The 20477-nt window shown below is 46.5% G+C and overlaps 1 protein-coding gene across 1 annotated transcript; it reads left to right on the top strand.

The window, feature by feature from the left end:
* Nucleotides 1-502: 502 nt before the first annotated feature.
* LOC142853652 (glutathione S-transferase theta-2-like) lies at nucleotides 503-3209 on the top strand. The gene is given in 6 exon segments (XM_075978843.1): nucleotides 503-535; nucleotides 538-619; nucleotides 1539-1626; nucleotides 2320-2464; nucleotides 2544-2717; nucleotides 3000-3209. Coding segments are annotated over 6 exon segments (732 nt in total).
* Nucleotides 3210-20477: the final 17268 nt, after the last annotated feature.

Raw genomic sequence — 20477 nt, 5'->3', positions numbered from 1 at the left:
TTTCATGGACTGATGTCGGAGATGCAGTTTTTAGACGACCTCCTTGCTCTACGGAGCTGCTGGGACTTAAACAGTTCTGCCTTAAGGCAAGGTTCCTAGCAGCCAGCGACAAAGCTGCACTCATTGGACGGGGGTTCCCTTCTTCCCAGGGAGGACTGGAAGCTGAGCGCACGTCCAGCCCACAGCATTCTCTGGGGCTCTGTATTGAAAAGTGGTGTTTGGTTCTTTCCCCGCTCCGGGTGACACTAAAGTTCTGGGCTGGATCTCTAGCTCCACAACTCCTTAGAGCCAAGAGCTTCTGCCCGAAGGCACGCTCCCCTTTCTGTGCAAAGTCCACCGTAGCAGCTCCCTCCCCCAAGGGCAACAGGCGTCCTTTGTGTAGGAAGGGGAACGTGTCAGGTTTGGCCCACTGAGACAGAGCTGGACACCTTATTAGCGAAATCGCCTGCACTTGCTAGTGCTGGTTTTGCAGACTATCCGCACCATCCGCGCCTCTGCAGCCATGGGCTTGGAGCTCTACCTCGACCTCCTGTCCCCTCGACCTCCTGCCGTGCTGTCTACATCTTCGCCAAGAAGAACGGCATCCCCTTCCAGCTGAACACCGTGGATTTACTCAAAGGTTGGCCTGAGCCTGGTGCCCATCTTCGCCTAGAGCATGTCAGCCCTTTACTCTTTAATGGGTACAGTCCCCCCCATCATGTCATCACCCAGTGCCCTCACCAGGGAATGCCCTATTTGGAGTGGCCCCTCTGAACCTGAATTCTGCTCTGACAAGGAAGACAAGGTGGTACTTTCTGCCCTGGGATGTAGGGGAGAAAATGAAAGATTTGCAGAGTTCCTGCTTTGAAGGTATGTGACATTTAGATTAACAAAACCCCCGGAGATTTTGCAGGGAAGAGACTGTTACACTCAGATCGACAAAGTCCCTCAAAAAAACAACAAGGAGTCCCATTTGTAAAAGCAAAGAGCCTTTATTTTATGTAAATTTGCAAACTCCGCCTCTCCGCATGTCCAACATATTGGAATAAACAGAGAACACCCCGAGCTCAGTTGAGTTGGGTTTTTATAGTAGTAAAGGTGGGGGTGAGGGGTTTTTGAGGTTCAGGACCCCTGGTTGGCTGACATTTGTCTAGGGGTGTCCTGGTGAGTGTGCTGGCAGGTGATCCTATCTAGGCATTTCTTTGGATGGTCTGTTCTTGGGTGGTGTTCTGGTAATCCAGTTTATGATCCTTCCTGCAACCAGGTATTGCTTCAGGGTAAACTAATAAGACTCAGGCCTCCTTAAAACTTCTCAATGGCTGAGTCCTACTCTGGCAGGTGATAATGGTTGTTGGAAGTAAAGAACTTCCTTTGGGTGGTCTTTCTATTTAGCTTATCATGGCTGGCTCCTGTAGAAACACATAGCTGAACCACCTCTGTGCCACTGGTCCCAGTCCAGGCATTGGTCATTGTAGCCTTGTCTGGTTGCAAAGAGAGAGGGGAAATACAGAGGTACTGCCTGAGTCCTAGAAGACATTTTCTGGCTTCTTCCTTCCCAGGGCAACATGTGAGCGAGCAATTCTTGCAGTTGAACTGCCAGCGGAAAGTTCCTGTCTTCAAAGATGGAAATTTCGTGTTGACCAAAAGGTGCAACTGGAAATAAACCCAGAGCCCACGCCACCTCCGGTCGGGATGAGGTGGCGGGGGCGGGGGTGGAGGGAGAGGGCTTAGCCTGACTGATACCCACCCCAGACTGTGAGGGGACATGGCTAGAGCAGACAGTCTGAATGAGGCCAGGATGACTGGGGGCTGATCCAGTATATCCCAGTCTCTGTCCATTTCTTCTGCTGGACTCCCCCACCATCTTTCAGACCTCGCCACCATGACTGAGGAGTATTGAAAGGTGACAACGGGGATGTTTGTCCAGGGATACACGAAATGGAGACTCAATAATGAAGGAGTTTCTCCTGACTTCACAGAAGTCCCCTGTCTAATCTGCTAAAGGCTTGGCCCTGGGGACCAGGGAAACAATCAGGTCTCCAGGTGCTGGCTGGTTCTCCCACTAGTCTAATGACAAAAGCTCTGGAGGAGCTCTTGCCGTATGTGCGTGCATGTGCGTGCATGTGTGTGTGTGTGTGTGTGTGTGTGTGTGTGTGTATGTGTGTTGGGGGGAGGGTTTGGGTTCCACGCGCAGCTCCGCAGAGAAGAAAGATTGAGCAGAGAGAGAGATAGGTGAGGAGACTAGAAGAAAGTACTTCAAATGGGAGACTCCCCGGGGTCCCACCGAAGAATGGGAAAACAGCCCAGGTCCTTACAAGCCCCTCTTCCCACGGTCCCCAGCTCAGCCATCCTGATGTACCTGAGTTCCAAGTACCAGGTGGCGGACCACTGGTACCCAGCTGACCTGCAAGCCCGTGTCCACGAGTGTCTAGGCTGGCATACTGATAACATCCGTGGCATCTTTGGAGTGCCCCTGTGGACCAAGGTGTGCAGGGTTCTCTGGGGAGGGATCGGACCTGGTAAGAGTCAAGGTTACATACGGAGCACTTCTGCTGCTCGGTCAGGTGTTGGGGCCACTCATTGGGACCCAGATTCCAGAGGAGAAAGTCGAACGGAACCGAAAGAATATGTTCGAGTCTCTGCAGCGTCTGGAGGAAAAGTTCTTTGGGAATGGGACCTTCCTTACTGGCCATCAGGTGACGCTGGCTGATCTTATGTGTCTGGAGGAGCTGATGCAGGTACGAGACCAGTGAGTGGAAGAGTAGCTAAGGGCAGGACCCTTCTTCTTGCCACTTCCATAAGTCAGAAACACTGTGACCTGGGAAAAGCCAGAATCACAAAGCAGATCCTGAGTGACTTGTTCCCTGCCGGGGTGGGAGGCAGCTTCTGGCTACCGTCAGGTCTTGGAATGGATCACACTGCCCTGGACCTCCCATGGGGCTGTGTCCATCACGCCTGTGCTGAGTCGCCAGCAGTGGGGTTTCATTGGCTCTCCAACTTCCACATTTTTGTCCCTGCAGCCGGTGGCTCTTGGCTGTAATCTGTTTGAGGGACGGCCACAATTGACAACATGGCAAGTGCGGGTGGAGGAGTTCTTGGGTGCCGATCTGTGTCAGCAGGCCCTTGGGCATATCCTGAGCATCCGGGAACAGGCAGCCAAAAACGCCCTACCTGTACCCTATCCAGAGGTCCAGTCCAGAATGATGCTTCGAATTGCTAGGATTCCCTGAGTTCTAACTAGCAATAAAGCTTCATGTTGTTTCGTGGCTCTTTATATCTTTTCTACTTGCCCCAATACTTCTTCTGGCTCCCTTTCTATCTCTGGGAGGGGCTTTGCACAAAAGGGACACCGGTATCCTTAGATGCTTCTCTTGAGGTACCAATAAGAGACCAAAATCAATATGCTAAAAACCAGCAACACAAAGAAAAACAACCCATTCAAGAGTTGGCACACATCTGTATTTTATTACAATAAAAAGTCTGACTATTTTAAGGAATAGTTACTGGTTTTATTACATTGTCCTATAAAATGTACAGAATAAAAATCATGTCTCAGTAAACATTATGGGTAATCAAAGCAAAGTCACAGATAACAAATCCATATAAAATTATTACATAAGCAAAGAGATGATAAACAACAACCCATTCAGAGATATAGATGATCTTTTCCAAGACTTGGTCTTTGAAGTATAGACCACAAAAGATTTCTTTGGGCAAACATTCCTATCTTCCCAGAGAGCTTCCCAGTAACAACAAACAGTAGGATTTATCTTCATTGTTATGCAAACCCATATGTGTCTGTAGGATTGAGCTCACAACAGAAAGGATTTAATGTAAAGAATTAAGAGGTCGATCAGATGGATCAGTCTGTAAGGGTACTCATAGCCAATATTGATAACTTGTATTCAATTCCCAGAACCCAAACAGTGGGAGGAGAGAAACAACTGCTTCAAATTGTCCTCTGACTCCCACAAGTGTGTCATGGCATTCCTGTAAATGTAAAATGTGTTGGGGCAAAATTGTCTCAGGACCTATACCTAGAGGCCTGTAGGACAGAGAAAAACCTGGCTCAAGTTTGAGGGATAGTAAAAGCTACCCAGTGAGGATGAGACAGTAAAATCTAGGTAGACACCCCTCCAGCCAGAGGGAGGGTTTGGCTGTCTCTCATTGGCTGGAGGTACCCCCACATCACATGATGTCACTTAACCTGTATAAGCTGATGCTCACAGTAACTGAGTTCCTGCTTTGACTTGACTCCCTATAGCATCTTATTGTCCTGTGTCATGGGACGGCAGAACTGATTGTCCTGCTTAGTGGGGCTGTGGAACAGGCAGATAGTGCACTTACCTTTCCCTGGGGAATAAGGGGGTTAAGGAGGCCTGGCAGAAAATAATATTACCTGAGTAAGCAGGAAGTGCAAGAAAGTAACTTCCAAACAGTGTAAGAAATGATAGAGACAGCTGGCTACCTAAGCAATCACCTAAAGTCTCATTTGCAATGCTGTGACAAACAACTTTGGCTAAGGTCTAGAGTATCTCACAGACCATTTTCAGAGGCAGGAAAATTTGAAAGACTGTCCTGCCCTGTCTTGGTGAGATTTGGCAGTCATTTTTGTTTGTATCCTGCTTGTCCAGTTTGAACAGAGTGTATTTTGTCAGTAGTCAAGGCAAGGGCAGTTCTTTGCTCAAAGGCCAGTTTTACAGAGAAGAAAACAAGCTCCAAGTGGAGTGTCTTTGGTTCCCAACATTTTCTTGGGAATAGATTGGTACTTCCAGCAGCAGTTGTGTCAACAGAATCCTAAGTTATTTAAATGTCATAGTCTACAGTTCTTTGAAATGTTTGAAGATTACCCATCTATGTGAAGTACAATCTCTGTGCATCTAGACAACCTGATTAGCCTAACTAAAAGTATGACAAATATGGGTGACTATTGACCTATAATTTTTAATACCTATATAGCTTAAATACTAAGGCTTAACATTATAAAATTAAACAATCAATCTTTAAACAGATATGCAGTAAATGAGGACATGACCTCAAAATGTAAACTATATAAATATCTTGATCAGAGGCAGAAATGTATGAAAAATATGATAAATATATCCTAAAATTGTATCAATATACAAATTATCTTAAGTAGAGGTAGAAACATGCATGCATACAATATGATAAAATAACTTTGCATATGTAACAAATATTATAAACAGAAATAAGAGTATATTCAATATAACAAGTATAATTTGAATTTGTATCAATATACAAATTATCTTATATAGGAGTATAAAGCTAATTTTACATATGTATCAATATGCAAGAATCTATACCAATGTAAATTGTCTATAACTAATAGTTTATAAGTAGATAACACTAATCTACCTATTATCCCATCCCATTCCCCTTTTTTCCTTTCCCAAAAGAGATCCCTGAGCCTACTTCATTTCCATCCCCAACCCCATACAACTTATAACCAACCCCTAACAGATGACAATTGTCCCTAACCCTAAGGGCAAATTTTATTGGGAGAGGGAATGCCGTTTTTTAAAATTACTTTCAGCTGTCATGGGGGCAATGTTATTTCTAAGGGATCTTGCAAAAACTAAAATGATTGTAAAGTCTCAAGATTACTGTCTGGTTCAATTGTAGACAGTCTCTGAGTAGTCTGTAGGGTTTTTTTTTTTTTAAGCTCTTATTTGAAGTTTTAGCCAGAATGTTGTAAGAAGGTGCATCATCTCAGCTAGCCACATTGGAATCATCTTGAGCAGTTTGTAGCCCAAAACCAATCTTTGAGCGGTGTTTATCGGCTTAATGGCATCATATGAATCAGGTGGAATTATTGTTGTGAGGCTGCATCTTCTTTTTGCAGACTTCAGAGATTACTGTAGAAAATGTCTTGTTTACTGTGGAAAACTTAAACATTATTTATATCAAAACAGAAAGTTTGAATTTCAATAGACATTAGAGAAAGGTACTATAGAGACAAAAATAACTATGAGAAGTAGAATTTTTGAAAGCAGAGTTTTGATAACCTCAGTCTCTAGATTTTTATCTTCCTTTTGACCCACACCAGGTGGTTCTCCTGATAGGAGACAGAAACTCTGAATTTTTATGTAGGCATAATTAAAGAAGTCCACAAGACTTTAATTTTTTATTATTGTGTGTGTATGTATGACTCGTGTGTGGGTGTGCCACTGCACACCCGTGGAGGACACGTTTCCACTGTGAGTTCCAGGGACTAAACTCGGGATGTCAGACTTGCACATATGCACAAGAAACCCTCCTTACACACAGAGCCATCTTGCCAACCTTGCTTTGGGTCTTTTTGATATTAGTGTTCTTGTTGTTGCTGTTTTACAGCAGGGGCATTCTATGTAGCCTAAGGTTAGCCTCCAACTCACAGTGGTCCTCCTGCCTCATCCTCCTAAGTATGGAGATAACAGACATACATCACCACAATCAACGTCTCTTGTCTTAGAAACACCGGAAACACATTTTTGTTCTCAGTTGCCCTCATCTTTGACTGACATGTTTTGATATTAGATGTAGCAGGTTTGATTTCTAAGTAATTTTTAAAATTTGTAGATGTGTGTGTACACATGCCATGGTGCACACTGAAGGTCAGAGAACAACTTGTGAAGGACAGTTCTTTAATTTTACTGATTTTTATTGAACTCTACTTTTTCTCTACTCCCCTCCCTGCCTCTCCCCTCCTCTTTAACCCTCTCCTAAGGTCCCCATGCTCCCAATTTACTCAGGAGATCTTGTCTTTTTCTACTTCCCATGTAGATTAGATCTATGTATGTCTCTGTTAAGAAGGACAGTTCTTTCTTTCCACCATGTAAGGTTCTAGGGATCAAACTCCAGTCATTGGGGTTGGTGGCAATTGCCCTTACCCGCTGAGACATCTTGCTGGCCCCCGCCTATTTTAAGACTAGGCTCTCACTGAACCTGGAGTTCACTGATTGGCTAGAACAGTTAGCTACCAAGTCCCAGGGATCTGCCTGTCTCTAAATCCTCAGTGCTGAGATTAAAAAGACACAGTACGAAGCCTGGCTCTCATATCTTCACCCAGGCCCTCACAGTTTGGCAGCAAGCATTGGCTGTGGAATAATTCTTCTATATGCTGTGAATATGTATTACTCTCATTGGTTAATAAAAAAAAATAAACCTGACTGGCCTATAGCAAGGCAGGATGAAGCTAGGCAGGAAAGCCAAGCTGAAAATGCTGGGGGGAAGAAGGGCTGGGAAACAAGTCTCTTTCATGAATAATGCAATAACACAAGGCTTGACAAGCACTGTTAAATACTGCTACTTCCCGTTTTTAGCACACTCTCAACCGCAATCCAAGGAAATCCAAAGAACTGTCCAAGAGTCTGGTCATCAGACATAATTAGTTCTGTTAGTACAGAACAAATGCCTTGCATTTTCACATCCTATGTATCTCTCTCTTTTTTTTTTAATATAAGACAAACTTCTAAGAACCCCTATATTCCAAAATAGAAAACCCTGCAAGACATGGTAGCACACACCTTTAATCCCAGTACTGGAGGCAGAGATAGGAAGAGCTCTGTGAGTTCAAGGCCAGCCTGTCTATTTGATGGGTTTGAGGACAGTCAGGATTATATACGGAGACCCTGTCTCAAAAGCAAAAAACAAAAGAGAAGCTGGGCCGTAGTGGTATACACCTTCAATTCCAGTACTTGGAAGGCAGAGGCAGGCAGATCAATGAGTTTGAGGTCAGCCTGGTCTACAGAGAGAGTTCCGGGGCTATGCAGAAACTCTGTCTCAAAAAACAAAAACAAAAAAATCAATAATAATAACTTTTGAGAGTTCACTTAATATTCTATGGGAGTGGTCTTGAGCACCCCCCCCCAGGGGTCAGGACCTGGCCTGCTGGGATTTGGAGTCCAGAGTGCTAACTCTCAGGGTCAGGGGGCTAGGATAGATGCAAGGGGCTGGGGCCTAAGCTCCCAACTTAACAGTCAGAAGGGTGCAAACGTGCTATGGCTCACACACTCTGCACCTGCGGGACCAAGAAAGGCCACACATGCTTATAATCATAAATAATTTTTAACTCTTTAAAAAAGGAGGGTGGGGTGGTGTTCCTCACACACACAATACTTGAAGGACCAGGGAAGGTCACAGCCATCTAAAGAGTCTACAGGACTTACAACCTCCCATCTCCCACATACCAGAACCTCAAGAACACTGAGGCTGCAGAGACCAAGGTTCTCACTATGCCCCTCCACCACCCAGCACTGACAGAACCTCCTGCATCCAGAGGATCTGGGCATTTCATCATTCAGTGCAGCTGTGTGCCCGCAAGCCTCCATGAGCATTTTTCCCACTGCTGCATATATGTTGTGTGACATTTTTGCTTCTGTTTGTCTCCTGCTCAGTTGGCTGTTGCTGCTTCTTCCAGTTTACTCTAAGGCATTCTTTACTGAACTTCTTAGCACAGTTGAGATACTCCCACCTAATTCCCCATCTTTTCTTCTTCCTTTGTTTGTTTGTTTGAGACAGGGTTTCTCTGTATAGCTTTAGCACCTGTCCTGAAACTCACTCAGTAGTAGACCAGGCAGGCCTCAAATTCACAGAGATCGCCCTGCCTCTGTCTCCCGAATGCTGGGATTAAAGGCATGCACCCCCACCACCCGGCTCCCCATCTTTTCTTCTTTCATTCTTATTCCTGCCTCTTTTTACTTTTTAATTATAACCTCCCATAGCTTTCAGTCTTTAAAATCTGATGGCCCTGACAGCTTCCCGTCTTTCCCCTCCTATTTTAATCACCTTTGATTTTTCTGTTATCAGTCTAATGCTTCACCCTTATCCTTATGCATCCTTCCTCTCTCCCACTCCTAATCTTATTAACTAAAATCCAAGTGTACTCCAAAGTATCCTGGTGGTTTATTCTCTGAAAGTTACTGATACGTTATTAATTGGCTAGTATAACAGTTTTAACAACTTATAATAGCTCTGAATAGTAATGGTCTTATTTCCCCAATTAAAAGACACAGACTGGAGACTGGAGAGAAGGCTCAGCTATTAAGATCACTTGTAGCTCTTCTTAAGTGTAATGGATTAATTAAAATGCTGCAGGATCCCTGGCGGCTGCAACAGCAGAAACGCTGCAGGTCCCCAAGTGGCAGCAGTGGGCAACGGGTCCCAAGAGCAGCCAGTCCTAGGCAGGGACTGGCACAGTTCCCTGAGTGGCTGCAGTAGGCCACGAGTCCCAGGCAGGGAGCCATGTGGTGGGTGAGAAACCTCAATGGAGCAGCCAGTCCCACGAGGAGAGACAGATGGATGGGCACACCAGGAGACCACACTGCGGGAGGCTGGTCTCCAAGGCAGGCGAGAGACAGAGACATGGATAGGCCTGCCATGTAGAGTGAGGATGGATATTTATTTAGTGGATTATAGAAGGGAAGAGGAGGAGAGGAGAGAGAAAGAGAGAAAAAGAGAAGGGGGGGACAGAAGAGGAAAGGGAAGAAGTGGGGAGAACAGGGAAGTGGGCAAGGCTTGTCTCTTAAAGGGACAAGACATATCATTACATTAAGGAGCAGTGTTAGGTTTCCAGCATCTACACTGAGGAGCTCACAGCTGCCTCCGACTCCAGCACCAGGGGGATCAGACAGCATCCTCAGGCACTGTAATGCATGTGGCATTATACACATAAAAGATAAAGACACAGACTGGCATAGTGGAAGAAGCAGGATGTAACTCAAGCCCAAATGGTTAAATGCCATACATTTTCTCTCATATGTGGGACATAGCTTTGCATTTTTAGAACTGTGTTCTAGGGTTGAGGAAGCTAGGAAGAGCCCATAACAGGAAGGCAACGAAGAGGTCTTCAGAGGTGGTAAATCAGAAATGACAATCAGGAGAGGCAATGCTGGGGTTAAGAGCTTAAGGGGGATGGAGCAAAAGGAAAGAAGTGAGCAGGGAGTGTGGGTGGGTGGGTTGGTTAGCCAAAACTAAGGCTATATGGGAAACCCATATGGTAACCAACTTCCCAACTTCTGTGTAAGAGAATTCAAAAATATAATTTCACTGAGCATGGTGGCACACATCTTTAGTCCTGTAGAACTTTAAGCTGAGGCCTCTCAGCAGTAATGCTCCCCACTCCCCTGGGAACCAAGGATCTAACACGGACTGAAATGTTGGGAATTTTCCATCTCCCTGAGTCCTTGTGAGTGTTCTCCAAATAGAGCTCCGTTCCTGAAATTGGGGCAAGATAACCCTTAAGATGTTGACTCAGTTCCTGGTGTTTTGACTCAGTCCCTGGGAAAGGGTCAAAGTAACCCTCAAATGTTCCCTCTTACCTCATCTGATCTGGCAACCGCTCTCCAGCCAATTGTTGGTAATATCCCTTTGAATAAGCCAATCATAATAGTTAAAGAACAATCCCCAAGCTCCCCCCTTGTTTCTGTGGCTTTTTGCTTTAAAAGTAGCTTGTACCAGCTATTCAGGATCTTTTTGGCTTCTCAAATGCTGAAAGACCCTGTTGTGACAGAATTAATAAAAATTCTCATGCTTTTATATCAACTGCGGTGTGAGAGTGGTCTCTTGGGTCAACTCCTCCTCCGTAATTGTACTCCAGGGTCCAACAAGTCCCACACCTGAGATGCAGAGTGAATTCAAGACCAGCCTGGTCTACACAGTGAGTTCCAGGCCAACCAGTGCGACACAGTAAGACCCTGTGTTGGGGGCCAGCCTTGACAAAAATACCCTCTTCCAGAGTGGAGAAGTGATGGTTTAGAAATATAGTAAAGAACGCGAAGACGCGAATGAAAATAATAAAACGCAAAACATATAGGATAGTATCTGGAGGGAATTTCAGTGAGTACTGAAAAATTTTCCATGTTTAATTTCCAACTGGCTAATATACCCCTGACCCCAAAGACAGTACTAACATACAAAATAAGACAAAAGACTGTATTAACATACAAATTCAAAGTCACAACCTTACATTCATTGCTCATGCCCTAGACTCACGCCTTAGACCAACCAAACACTCTATAGGCAAAGCACTCCTTGGGGGGAATCCCAAGTTATTTCCATAAAGGGAACTGGAGCTTAGTTGGATCCTTAGACTTTTTTTTTTTTTTAGGCAGGAACCAACTACTTCCCTATTTCAGGATCCCAGGGTCTGGCAACTTGCCCACACCTGTTGACAATAGCCTTGAGAGAGCTGAACTCTGATTGACAACTAAGTGGGACCTTTGTTTGAGTTAGAAGTACAATAACCTAGAATGAACTAAAAACAAGTCCCAAACTCTCTGACCTTTGGCCTCTTTTGGCCTCCAGAACCCTATCTCAAAAAGAATTAAAAAGCAAAACAAACAAAAAAAAAACTGAGTTTGAACAGGTACATAGGTGGACAAGCTTTTTCTAGAATATGTGGGTTACTTAGTGAGATTTCCAGTGGCGGATGTGAGCTACCTCCTTATGTGTTGTTAGTAGTCGGGGAGGCCCCAACACAAACTATGTCTTTAGACTTGGCTGCTTACCAGAACTAGAGCTTTCTGAGGATACGCGTGTTGGCTGCAGGAAATAAAAAGTCAAGCTGGAACTAACCTGAAAACATCTTCCTTCTTGACTAGTTTGCTTAGGGGGGTGGGAGTTGTTGTCATTGTTTTGGTTTTGGTTCTTTGAGACAGGGTCTATCTATGTAGCCCTGGCTGTCCTGGAAGTGTCTGTACCAAGCTGGTCTCAAACTCACAGGATCCTCTTGCCTCTGCCTCTGAGTGCTGAGATTGAAGGTGTGCCCTACTACCCCTGGGCTCTGGCTAGGTTTCCTTAATTTTTATCTTTTAGATTGTTATTGTTACATAGGTGTGTCTGTATATATGTGTGTGTACAAATATATATAAACCTGCTATTTTGTTTTTTGTATGTATAGATTTTCAAGGCTGACAATTCTGCCTTGAGAGCGCATCCCTCGGAGAGGCTAATTCTTCTCCCAGGAGTCTTAGCTGCCTTTAGTCCTTTGTCTAGTGGTGGGACACTAACAAGCCCACCAACATTAACATGCCCATCGACATTGCCGTTGATCTAGTCTTTTTCATGCAGCCGTTTCTAGGAGAGACTGTTTCACAGCAGACGCCGTAGTACTCTGGCTTGAGATATATACTCTAAATGCTCATTACAACGGACAGCAAACTGCCCCGTAGTGTGAACATTGAGCCAGGTTCATCTCCCAGCACATAGATGCACCTCGGAGACCAGGACAAACACAAATCATGAAACCAGCTACAAGAATTGTGAACACATGTTCACGCTAAACACCAAATTCCCTCCCCTCCCACACACACCACTACGAACTTTTGAGAGGTACCAGGAGCTGCACCCGGAGCTCCCTACTTCAGCTGACCATCCCGCGAGGGGCGTTCTGGGAACTGCAACATTTCTTTCCCCACCCCCCACACCCGCCTAACTTCGAGAGTCCACCACGAAAGGCAAAGGCGTGCTGGGAAGACGGGTTTTCGAAAGTGGTCAGCCTCACTCTGCGGTGCTGGGAGGAGGGGCTGCATGCTGGTTGCCTCGGCAACTGCTCACGTGGGCAACGGGCGTGAGCGGATCGGTTAGGGACAGTAAACTAGAGACCACAGTCTCTAGCGGCCACTGCTTCTCCGGTTGGGAAGGTTGCTTAGGGAAAAGAGGGAACAGAGGGAGGGAAGGAAGCTGGTCGATTGCGGAAGGCTGAGCCTGCACCTCCGGTCTTTCCGGGGATCCTGGTCTCGGGCTGGGTCCTTTGCAAGATCGTTGGAAATGGAAAAAGGGTTTAGGGAAAGCATTGGCAAAGCTTAAACGGTGCTTAGCCTCCTCCCCCAGAGCAGTAAACAGTGTTTTTTTGGCAGTCCAGTGTTGTTTTTTTTTTTTTTATGTGCGTAATGGAATCGGGAAAGAACAGAAAGGGGGTTAAAGAAGAAAATAGGCACAAAAAAAAAGTGGAATTTACCCCTAGGAAGGAGGGTGAAAATGGCTAGATGCCAATGGGATATAGAAAGACACCATTGAAAGCCCAGTCTAGAACGACACACGGGGCTTTGAATTGTACCCTCGGTTCTACCGGAAACCCTCGATCCCACTATGGAGCTTGACAGCCCCTGCCCGCGGTGTTCATGCTTTGTACATCTTTTATCATGGCACCTTGGTGAGCCAGCCATGCAGTTAGGTGAATGTGTCTTGCTGGGAACACCCTAACAGAAGCCACCGAGCTCCTCGAGTTTTCTAAGGTTGCTTTGTCACCCGCCAAATAATCATTGTTATTCCCTTCGGTGTTTCAGAAACCCACTGACATACTGAGAGCGGTTTAGTCTCTGATTTGGGGGACAGTTCCCACTCCCAGGGTCTGAGAACCACTGTGAAGAGAAGCGGCTTGAGGCAGCTTGTAGTCACAAGCTGCTACCATGTTCTCCTCCTCCATTTGCCAAGAGGGATTCAACAGCTTTGGGGGGGGGGGGTGCCGGTCTCTATACCTGTACTTGCCAAAGTGCCCTTAATCCGTGCTCCTAGATTTGAACCAAGGCTCTGTCATTTACTAGTTGCGTAATCTTGGGCAAGTCATTTCAGCTCTTTCCTGCTTGTACAGAGCCAAGACAAATGTCTTAGGAACCAAGACATTTCTGGTTCTTCTCAGGGGGTGACAGCTGATGTTGGGGACAAGGAAGGATACCGCGGATCTGAGAGTTATTTTTCTTTTGGCCACCAATTTAGAAGGGCCTTAAAGAGCACATCATGTCATGTCATGCTTGGTCACCTTCCTGTCATACTGTCACCTGAGCACTGGTCTCCGTTTCCTCGTGTATGCCTGGAGGATAATGATTCATAAGAACCAGGATGCTTCGGGAAAGTTACATCATTTTCACAATTGAAATGTAGATAAGTAGATATTCTCGTAGAAAGCAGCACACAGTGAGTGTGGTGTTGGGACCCAGCCTTCAATGTTGAGGGCTGAGTGAAGAATCTTGTGTGTGGGAGTCTTGAGCAAAAATGAGGCTTGAAGAGAAGAGAAAAATCAGAGCGCTCAACATCTGTAACAATTTTTTTTCTTCACACCTGCTCAACAGGTTAATTTGTATGCTAATGACACACTGATTAAAAACCTACAAGCAATCCCTATAGGTGTTGGGCCTGGGTTAGGTTTTTGTCCTTGACAAATCGGCAGGCATTGGGGGGGGAGGGGGTCATGCCCTGAGCTCTTGGTTGAATCATCTTTTGCTGAACATAATATTTGAGTAAGATGGTGTCACTGCCGTTTGTATGGCTTGTGAACTCTCGCAGGGGCAAGTTCTCACAACTGTGAGTGTTGTCCTAAAAAATGTGGTTAAGGCATTCCATTCCCACTTACCCGCCAAAGCTGATTCAAACTGGGCTCCCTGGTCTTGGTGTAACCCGAAATAAACTTGATGCCCTGTCTGCTCTTGATCACCAGGGAGGCTTTCATGATCCAGGTGTAATCGAGACAAGATAGCAATTTGGGATTTGGCTAACTTGCACACTAGAACAGCTGCAAGCATTGTTATACCGTTGACAGAGGTCTGTCATCTAGTGAATGAAAAGGGGTTTGCTACAGTAGCCATTTATAGGTGTGGCGATGCCAGAAAATTGAGCCGCATAGCTTCCGCTTGTGTCTGTTAGCCCACGGGAGGAGGACTCATCCTTTGATGCTGTCGTTTCAATGAGATCATCCCGAGCAGCTTCGCTTTGCTGCTCTATCGATAAAAGCAAAGGATGGTCAGAAAGATTCTCTGATTTATAATCTTTATCACAAAAAGTTATTCCTGCATGGATAACCAAGTCGTAGAGTGGAGGAAATGTCTTCGGGCAGGGGAGGAAGAAAAACCAGGCACTTAACTGCTATTGTGCTTTGCTAATAATTGATGCATCATTTGGGGGCAGCCTACAGGCGGAGCTGATGTAGAGCGGTCCCTGCTTTGTCCCATGGAGCCAAGAGCAGGGCAGGTAATTTGAGAGATCCTTTTCTTCGTCCAACAATTTTTAAATAAAGGCTTAGAAATCACATATTTTTAAAAGAGCTGAAACATTCCAGGGAGGAAAAAAAGTCAGACATTTCTATAATATGCCAGACACATTTTGAATATCTCTTTATGATGTTCTTCTTTGGGGCGGAGGGGGGCATATAGACGATTTGATAACTCTTAGCCGTGTCAGTGATTTCGTAGTATTTCCTGCAGTGAACAGAGAGAAAAATTCTGGCTTTTTTTTCCTTGACAGTAGGTATATCCTTGTAGCTACTTGTGCAAGTAGGTAACTCCAGTAATTTAATAGGAACGATGACCACAAAGTACACCGCTACCATGCTGTGTCACCTTCAATACTGTCACATCCCGTGGGTGCCTGGAGGATTGTGATCTGTAAGAAGTGAGAGGACAGAGGACTTCAAAGGACATAGATGCTCCACTAAGGCCACACAAAATGTTCCCTCCATTTTACCTTCCCCCACAGCCACTCGTAACAGGATGGGGGGTGAGTGACAGAGAGTGTGCAATGGACAAACATCAGGCCAACAATGACCTGTCAAAACACACCTGTAATTGTTCCCAAGGACACAGCAAGAGCATTGCTAGGGCTCCTCCCTCCCAAGGCAAATGGGGGCCCGGAAGTTAAGCTCTAGTCACTGTGGCACAGGAGATCAACCTTTCTTGTATCAGTGTGGGACTTCACAGTCCATAAGCCTCTAAACAGTGTGAGACTGGCTTACTGTTCATTTTGGCTAACACACTGTTTACACACAAACGGCTCATCCCGCTCCGCCCAACCTCACTGGCACCTGTACACACATCCCTGACAGGAACATGGCTCTTCTGACAAACCTGTCCCACCCTCTCTTGAACATATAGAACTGGTCAACTGAACTTGGGACCACAGATCCTTGGAAGAGTGACAGATGGAAGCCAGGAATGCCTTGGAGCACCCCATGCAAGCTGCTACGGTTCCATGTCTTAAAGCGTGGCTTTGTATAGGACTGTTTCAAAGAGCTGCTGAAGATTCTCTGCAAAAAGGATGTCATCAGGAAGGGAGAGCTTGAGAGTAAAAGAGTGGAGAGGAAAGAGAAGCAGGAGGAAGGCACTTAACTCCTGCTTGGTCTGTGGTTCTCTGCGGGCCTTGTCCCTGATACTATGTCCCTTCCCTTGCTATGAGAGGCCTTCTATTCACGAATGGGCCTCAATTTCACCTTTAAAAGTGAGGCTGCCTACTCCTTCCTCACAAAGTCATTGTGAGGGTAGATTGACGTGAGGTCTAACAAGTCTGGGGGCAGTGCTAGGAAATGAGGAAAGGCCATTCAAGTGGGGGAATTCCTCATGACTCTGTTGGTCAAAGCATAGCTGGGCGTAGACCTTGCCTGTTTGGGGCTTGTGGTCTTGTCTTAGTCATTACTCGCTTCTGACCCTTAAATAAATGGAGGATCCTGGTCCATGCAGCCTCACGTGTTTATAGAGACCAGCTTAGGAGTCAGATGCCCTGAGCTCAGTCATCAGGTGCCTAGAAGGGTAATGGGCAGCTTTTTCTGAGGACCACTGGGCAAAGAACCAGCAGAAGCAGGACCCAGATGTCACCCCAGCAAAGACCGTCAAAAAGCTGACAGGGAAGCTGGCGGGGATGAGAAAGAGAGAGTCCTACTCCGCAGAGAACTTCAGGTCTCTAAACTGGGGACCAATAACGCTTAACCTGCGTCTCGTCGCACTAGCTGCTTGGGCCATAGGCTCACAAAGAGCTGGATGGGGGGAGACCTGGGCAGGGCTGGTGACAGCTGGTACTGGCTTTTGCTTCCCCCTTCTTGCTTTCCACGGCCTTCACTATCAGAACATGTTCTTCCAGAATAGGCAGGCAGTAGGCACTTGAAAATGGTTTCCTGATGATAGTTTAGGGTTTGTATCCAGAAGAGAAAATGGGTATCAGGGAGTCCTGGTTCAGGTCTGCCAGAAATCAGGAGAGCTGAACCCCCCCCCCAACTGAGCGCAGCACTTGGGGATGATGGCGGGGGTGGGGGGTGGGGAGGGAGGTGGGGGGGGCTTCACAAGTTGGCCGCCTTGCTCTGCTTCAGCCCAGTGTGGAGAAGGTACCATGTGTGCTGTCTGTTAAGACAGGACCCAGAAGCGCTAAAGGACCAGGAAGCGCGAAACTGACACTACCCACTTCTTGAAAACTCAAGCGTCATTCATACTGGTGTTACTCACTGAGCAGAGTTGGGTCGGTATAGGGATTGAAAAGTTTTCTGGGCAGTCTCAACTCTTCCCCACAGAGTGGAGGCTGCCCCATAAGGCTCCTGCTTAGGGATTCCTAAACAGTTAAGATTCTTCCCACCTGGGCCTTGGAATAGGTTAGAAGCCCATGTTATTTGTAAGAGCACATTGAACCAAATCTCCCCTTGTTTGATGCCCCTAAATTAGGTCCAATCTCAAAGTCTAAATAATTTGGCTCAGAGTTCTACAAAGACGTGAAATTGTAATAATTGCCACAATACAATAAAAACAGTTAGCATAGAAGTGTCCTCCCTCTCTCATAAATTTCCCAGGCTAAAATTCAGGTCCAAAAAAAAAAAAAAAAAACCAAAAAGACAAATGTCATTCCTTTATAGGTTAAAGCCCAAAGAAATGAAAAATGAATTATTTTATTGGCAAAATATTAATTGTACAAAGTAATGGGTTTTGTTGTGACATTTTCATACATGTGTCTAGTGTACTTGTTTGTCCTATTTGTGTTTTCTTACCTCACAAACTGGTTACCTTCTGGTTCCCAGCACCTTCGCTGTCATGTCCCTTCCTTAAAACCTAGACTCCACATAGGAAGCAAAAGTTTTAAGGTGGAAGCCCAGGGGTCTGTTAAAGAGCAGGGGACCACTTCCTCACTGGCCACTGACCAGTGGAAAGGTTATTAGGTTACTCCTGCAGTGTGGGGTCCTTCTGCCCGCGGTGCTCTCCAGAGACAACCTACAAGAATTCCTAGGATGATCCTAGGACTCCTCCCACTCAGCACACAGAAAACCCTCCATCTCTAGCTGCTGGACTTCTCCGGAAACCCATCCCCAGACACCTTTTTCTGAGGTGCCAAGACCTCTCAGCAGGAATGCTCTGGTCATTGAGCTGGAGGAAAGTTGATAAGGAAGAGAGACAGGACCTCACTGAGCAGCTTCTCCTCCAAGTGCTCTGTACCCTTGCTGTGTTCCTGGGGCTGCCCTGGAGATAGCTGGATCAACTGTCACCAAAATATTTGAAATCTCATATTTCCATCCCCACCCATCTGCATACCTGTCAGGTTTCTTCAACCCTGAGAGAAATTCTCCTCCAGCCTAGAAGGCTCAGCACGGCTCTGGACACTGGCTGTCGTCCACTTGGAATGGTCCTGGTCTTTTGAGATTGCTGTTGGTGCAACACAGTTCTCACTGCCTAAGGAAATCTCTCCCCTATGCTTCCTCAGACTGCCTAGGCGTGAGCAGCATCTCGCGAATGACTCAGCTGCTCTTCAGCGTTAGTGGTCGCTCCTGGCGGAAAGCCGGAAAGCCTCGACCCCTTTCCCACAGGGCAGACCATCACTGGTGATCTCAATGTTTTCCCTGTTCTCACTTGCTCCTTGCTTGCTAACCCAAGCGCATGCCCTAGATTTTGTCTCTTGGGGTCTCCCATGGTGACAGACGGCAAAACCAATCAATCCTGCTTGGTCTCAGATTCTGGTCTTCCTCCAGGAGGTAGCAGCCATTGGTCATCCAGGGTCCAGGGTCAGCTCCTCTCTCCTCAATGGGTCTGCTGTCCTCCCAAGTTCTCTTTGCAGGGCCTGCCTCAAGACATAGCCCATACATTTAAAAAAAGCTATGACCTTAGGGTCTCAAGCAATCTACTGCTGCTCTAACACATCCCAAATCTTCTGAAGGGTTAATGATGCCCTTCAGTCCTTGAGTCTCCAGGTCAGTTGTAGAATGACTTCCGGTTCTCACTGGGTCCCTGGCTGCCAAGTCGACTGGTCGCCAGCTCAAGGGTGTTCTGGCACACCTCTGTCAGCTTCTGCTTCTCCTCCTGTCTCTCACATGGGCTCTGGGCTCGTCCATCCTTGTCCAGTCTTTTAACCCCTTCACCTCTGGCCTGCCTGCCTCCTGAGCCCTCATCTCTAAAGCTCTTCCTCCGCCCTCACTGCCTCACTTCCCATACGAAGGCTGCAGCACATTTTCTCCTTGGCCTCGCAAGTGAGCGAGCATTCACCAGAGATGGCTGCTCCATACGAGCAAATTGTTCATACGGCCTCTCTGCAAACTCGGGATCTGCATTGATAGCATTAAGTTATTTTCCTACCTCAAGCCAAGAAAATAGCATATTCTCTGAAGAGTCCTGATTTCTTTTAATGCCGTGGTTCACTGATGGACAAAGCCCCGACTTTCGTGGCTCGAGTCAAAATTGAGGGAACTCTCAAGTCCCTGAACAGGGGACCAATTCAGAATGTCTAAAGAATCAGGAGGGACCCGGTTCCAGCAGGAACTTTGGGGAGTGTTGCAGAGAAGCTCCTCAGCGTGCTTCAGACTCTTTGCCCTTGAAAGTCTGCCCTGACAGCAGACTTGCCTGAGAACTGGGGCAGCAAACCTTGCTGGAAAGGGGGCTCCACCTGTGTCAGTCCCTGAACCTCTGTTGGCCTCTACTGTGCTGCTGTGGGTGGGGGGAGCTTAATCTCCTGTGTTTACCTGACCTTGCAGCCCAGGCTTGCTGACAACTGATCTACCAAAGCTCTAAGCTACCAATGTCATATTCCCGAAGGACCCTGCTTGTAGGAAGAGGGTGGAGCATCCACCCACACAAGGGCTCTAGTTAAAAGCCAACCAGCACACAACCCCAGAAGTACTGTGGGAAACTGGCAAGCACAGAGCCTATTGGGCTCCCATGAAGCCCATTTTGCATACACAAGCACCCCCAAAACCCTAAGTTTTCCCCAAGGATTTCTCTGCTGGACTTAGAGTCAGTGAACGAGATGTTAGGTTTGAAGGGGCTTAAAATATCCCTTTTGTCCAGTTACAGTCTTGGGCCTCATTCACAGTTCTAACGGCACATGCCAGAATGCAGGTACCACAAAGCAGGCTGTTGGCTTCCCTTTTCCAAGGGAGATGTAAACAAGTGACTATTTGCCTCAGACGGCACCAGTGACAGACTAAAGTCATGATTCACCGAAGTGCAACTCGGTGAATGAGAGCAGAGGTGGAAAGTAATTTACAGGGTGGTGAGTGACCCCCCCAAACAGCTATGACATTCCTTCAGAATTCCGCCCCATGACGGATGAAGAATTTATGGGAGCTGTGTCCCCCTTAAGGTTAACCCAATTTGTAGGTACTCTAGCGTGGCCCACTGTCACTTAATCTAGGGCAGAGCAGGAGCAAGAATTGTTGCAATCCCGGGTAAGGGTTCTATGACCCTCCCCTCCTTCCTCCTCCTAGGGAGTTCTGGGTAGCTCCATTACCATTATCATAATAATGGTAATGGCTATGGTGGTAGTCTGCT

Source organism: Microtus pennsylvanicus, chromosome 7, assembly GCF_037038515.1.
Source record: "Microtus pennsylvanicus isolate mMicPen1 chromosome 7, mMicPen1.hap1, whole genome shotgun sequence".
Lineage (NCBI taxonomy): Eukaryota > Metazoa > Chordata > Mammalia > Rodentia > Cricetidae > Microtus > Microtus pennsylvanicus.
The sequence above is the reverse complement of the archived record's forward strand: the minus strand, read 5'-3'. Positions and strand labels throughout refer to the sequence as shown.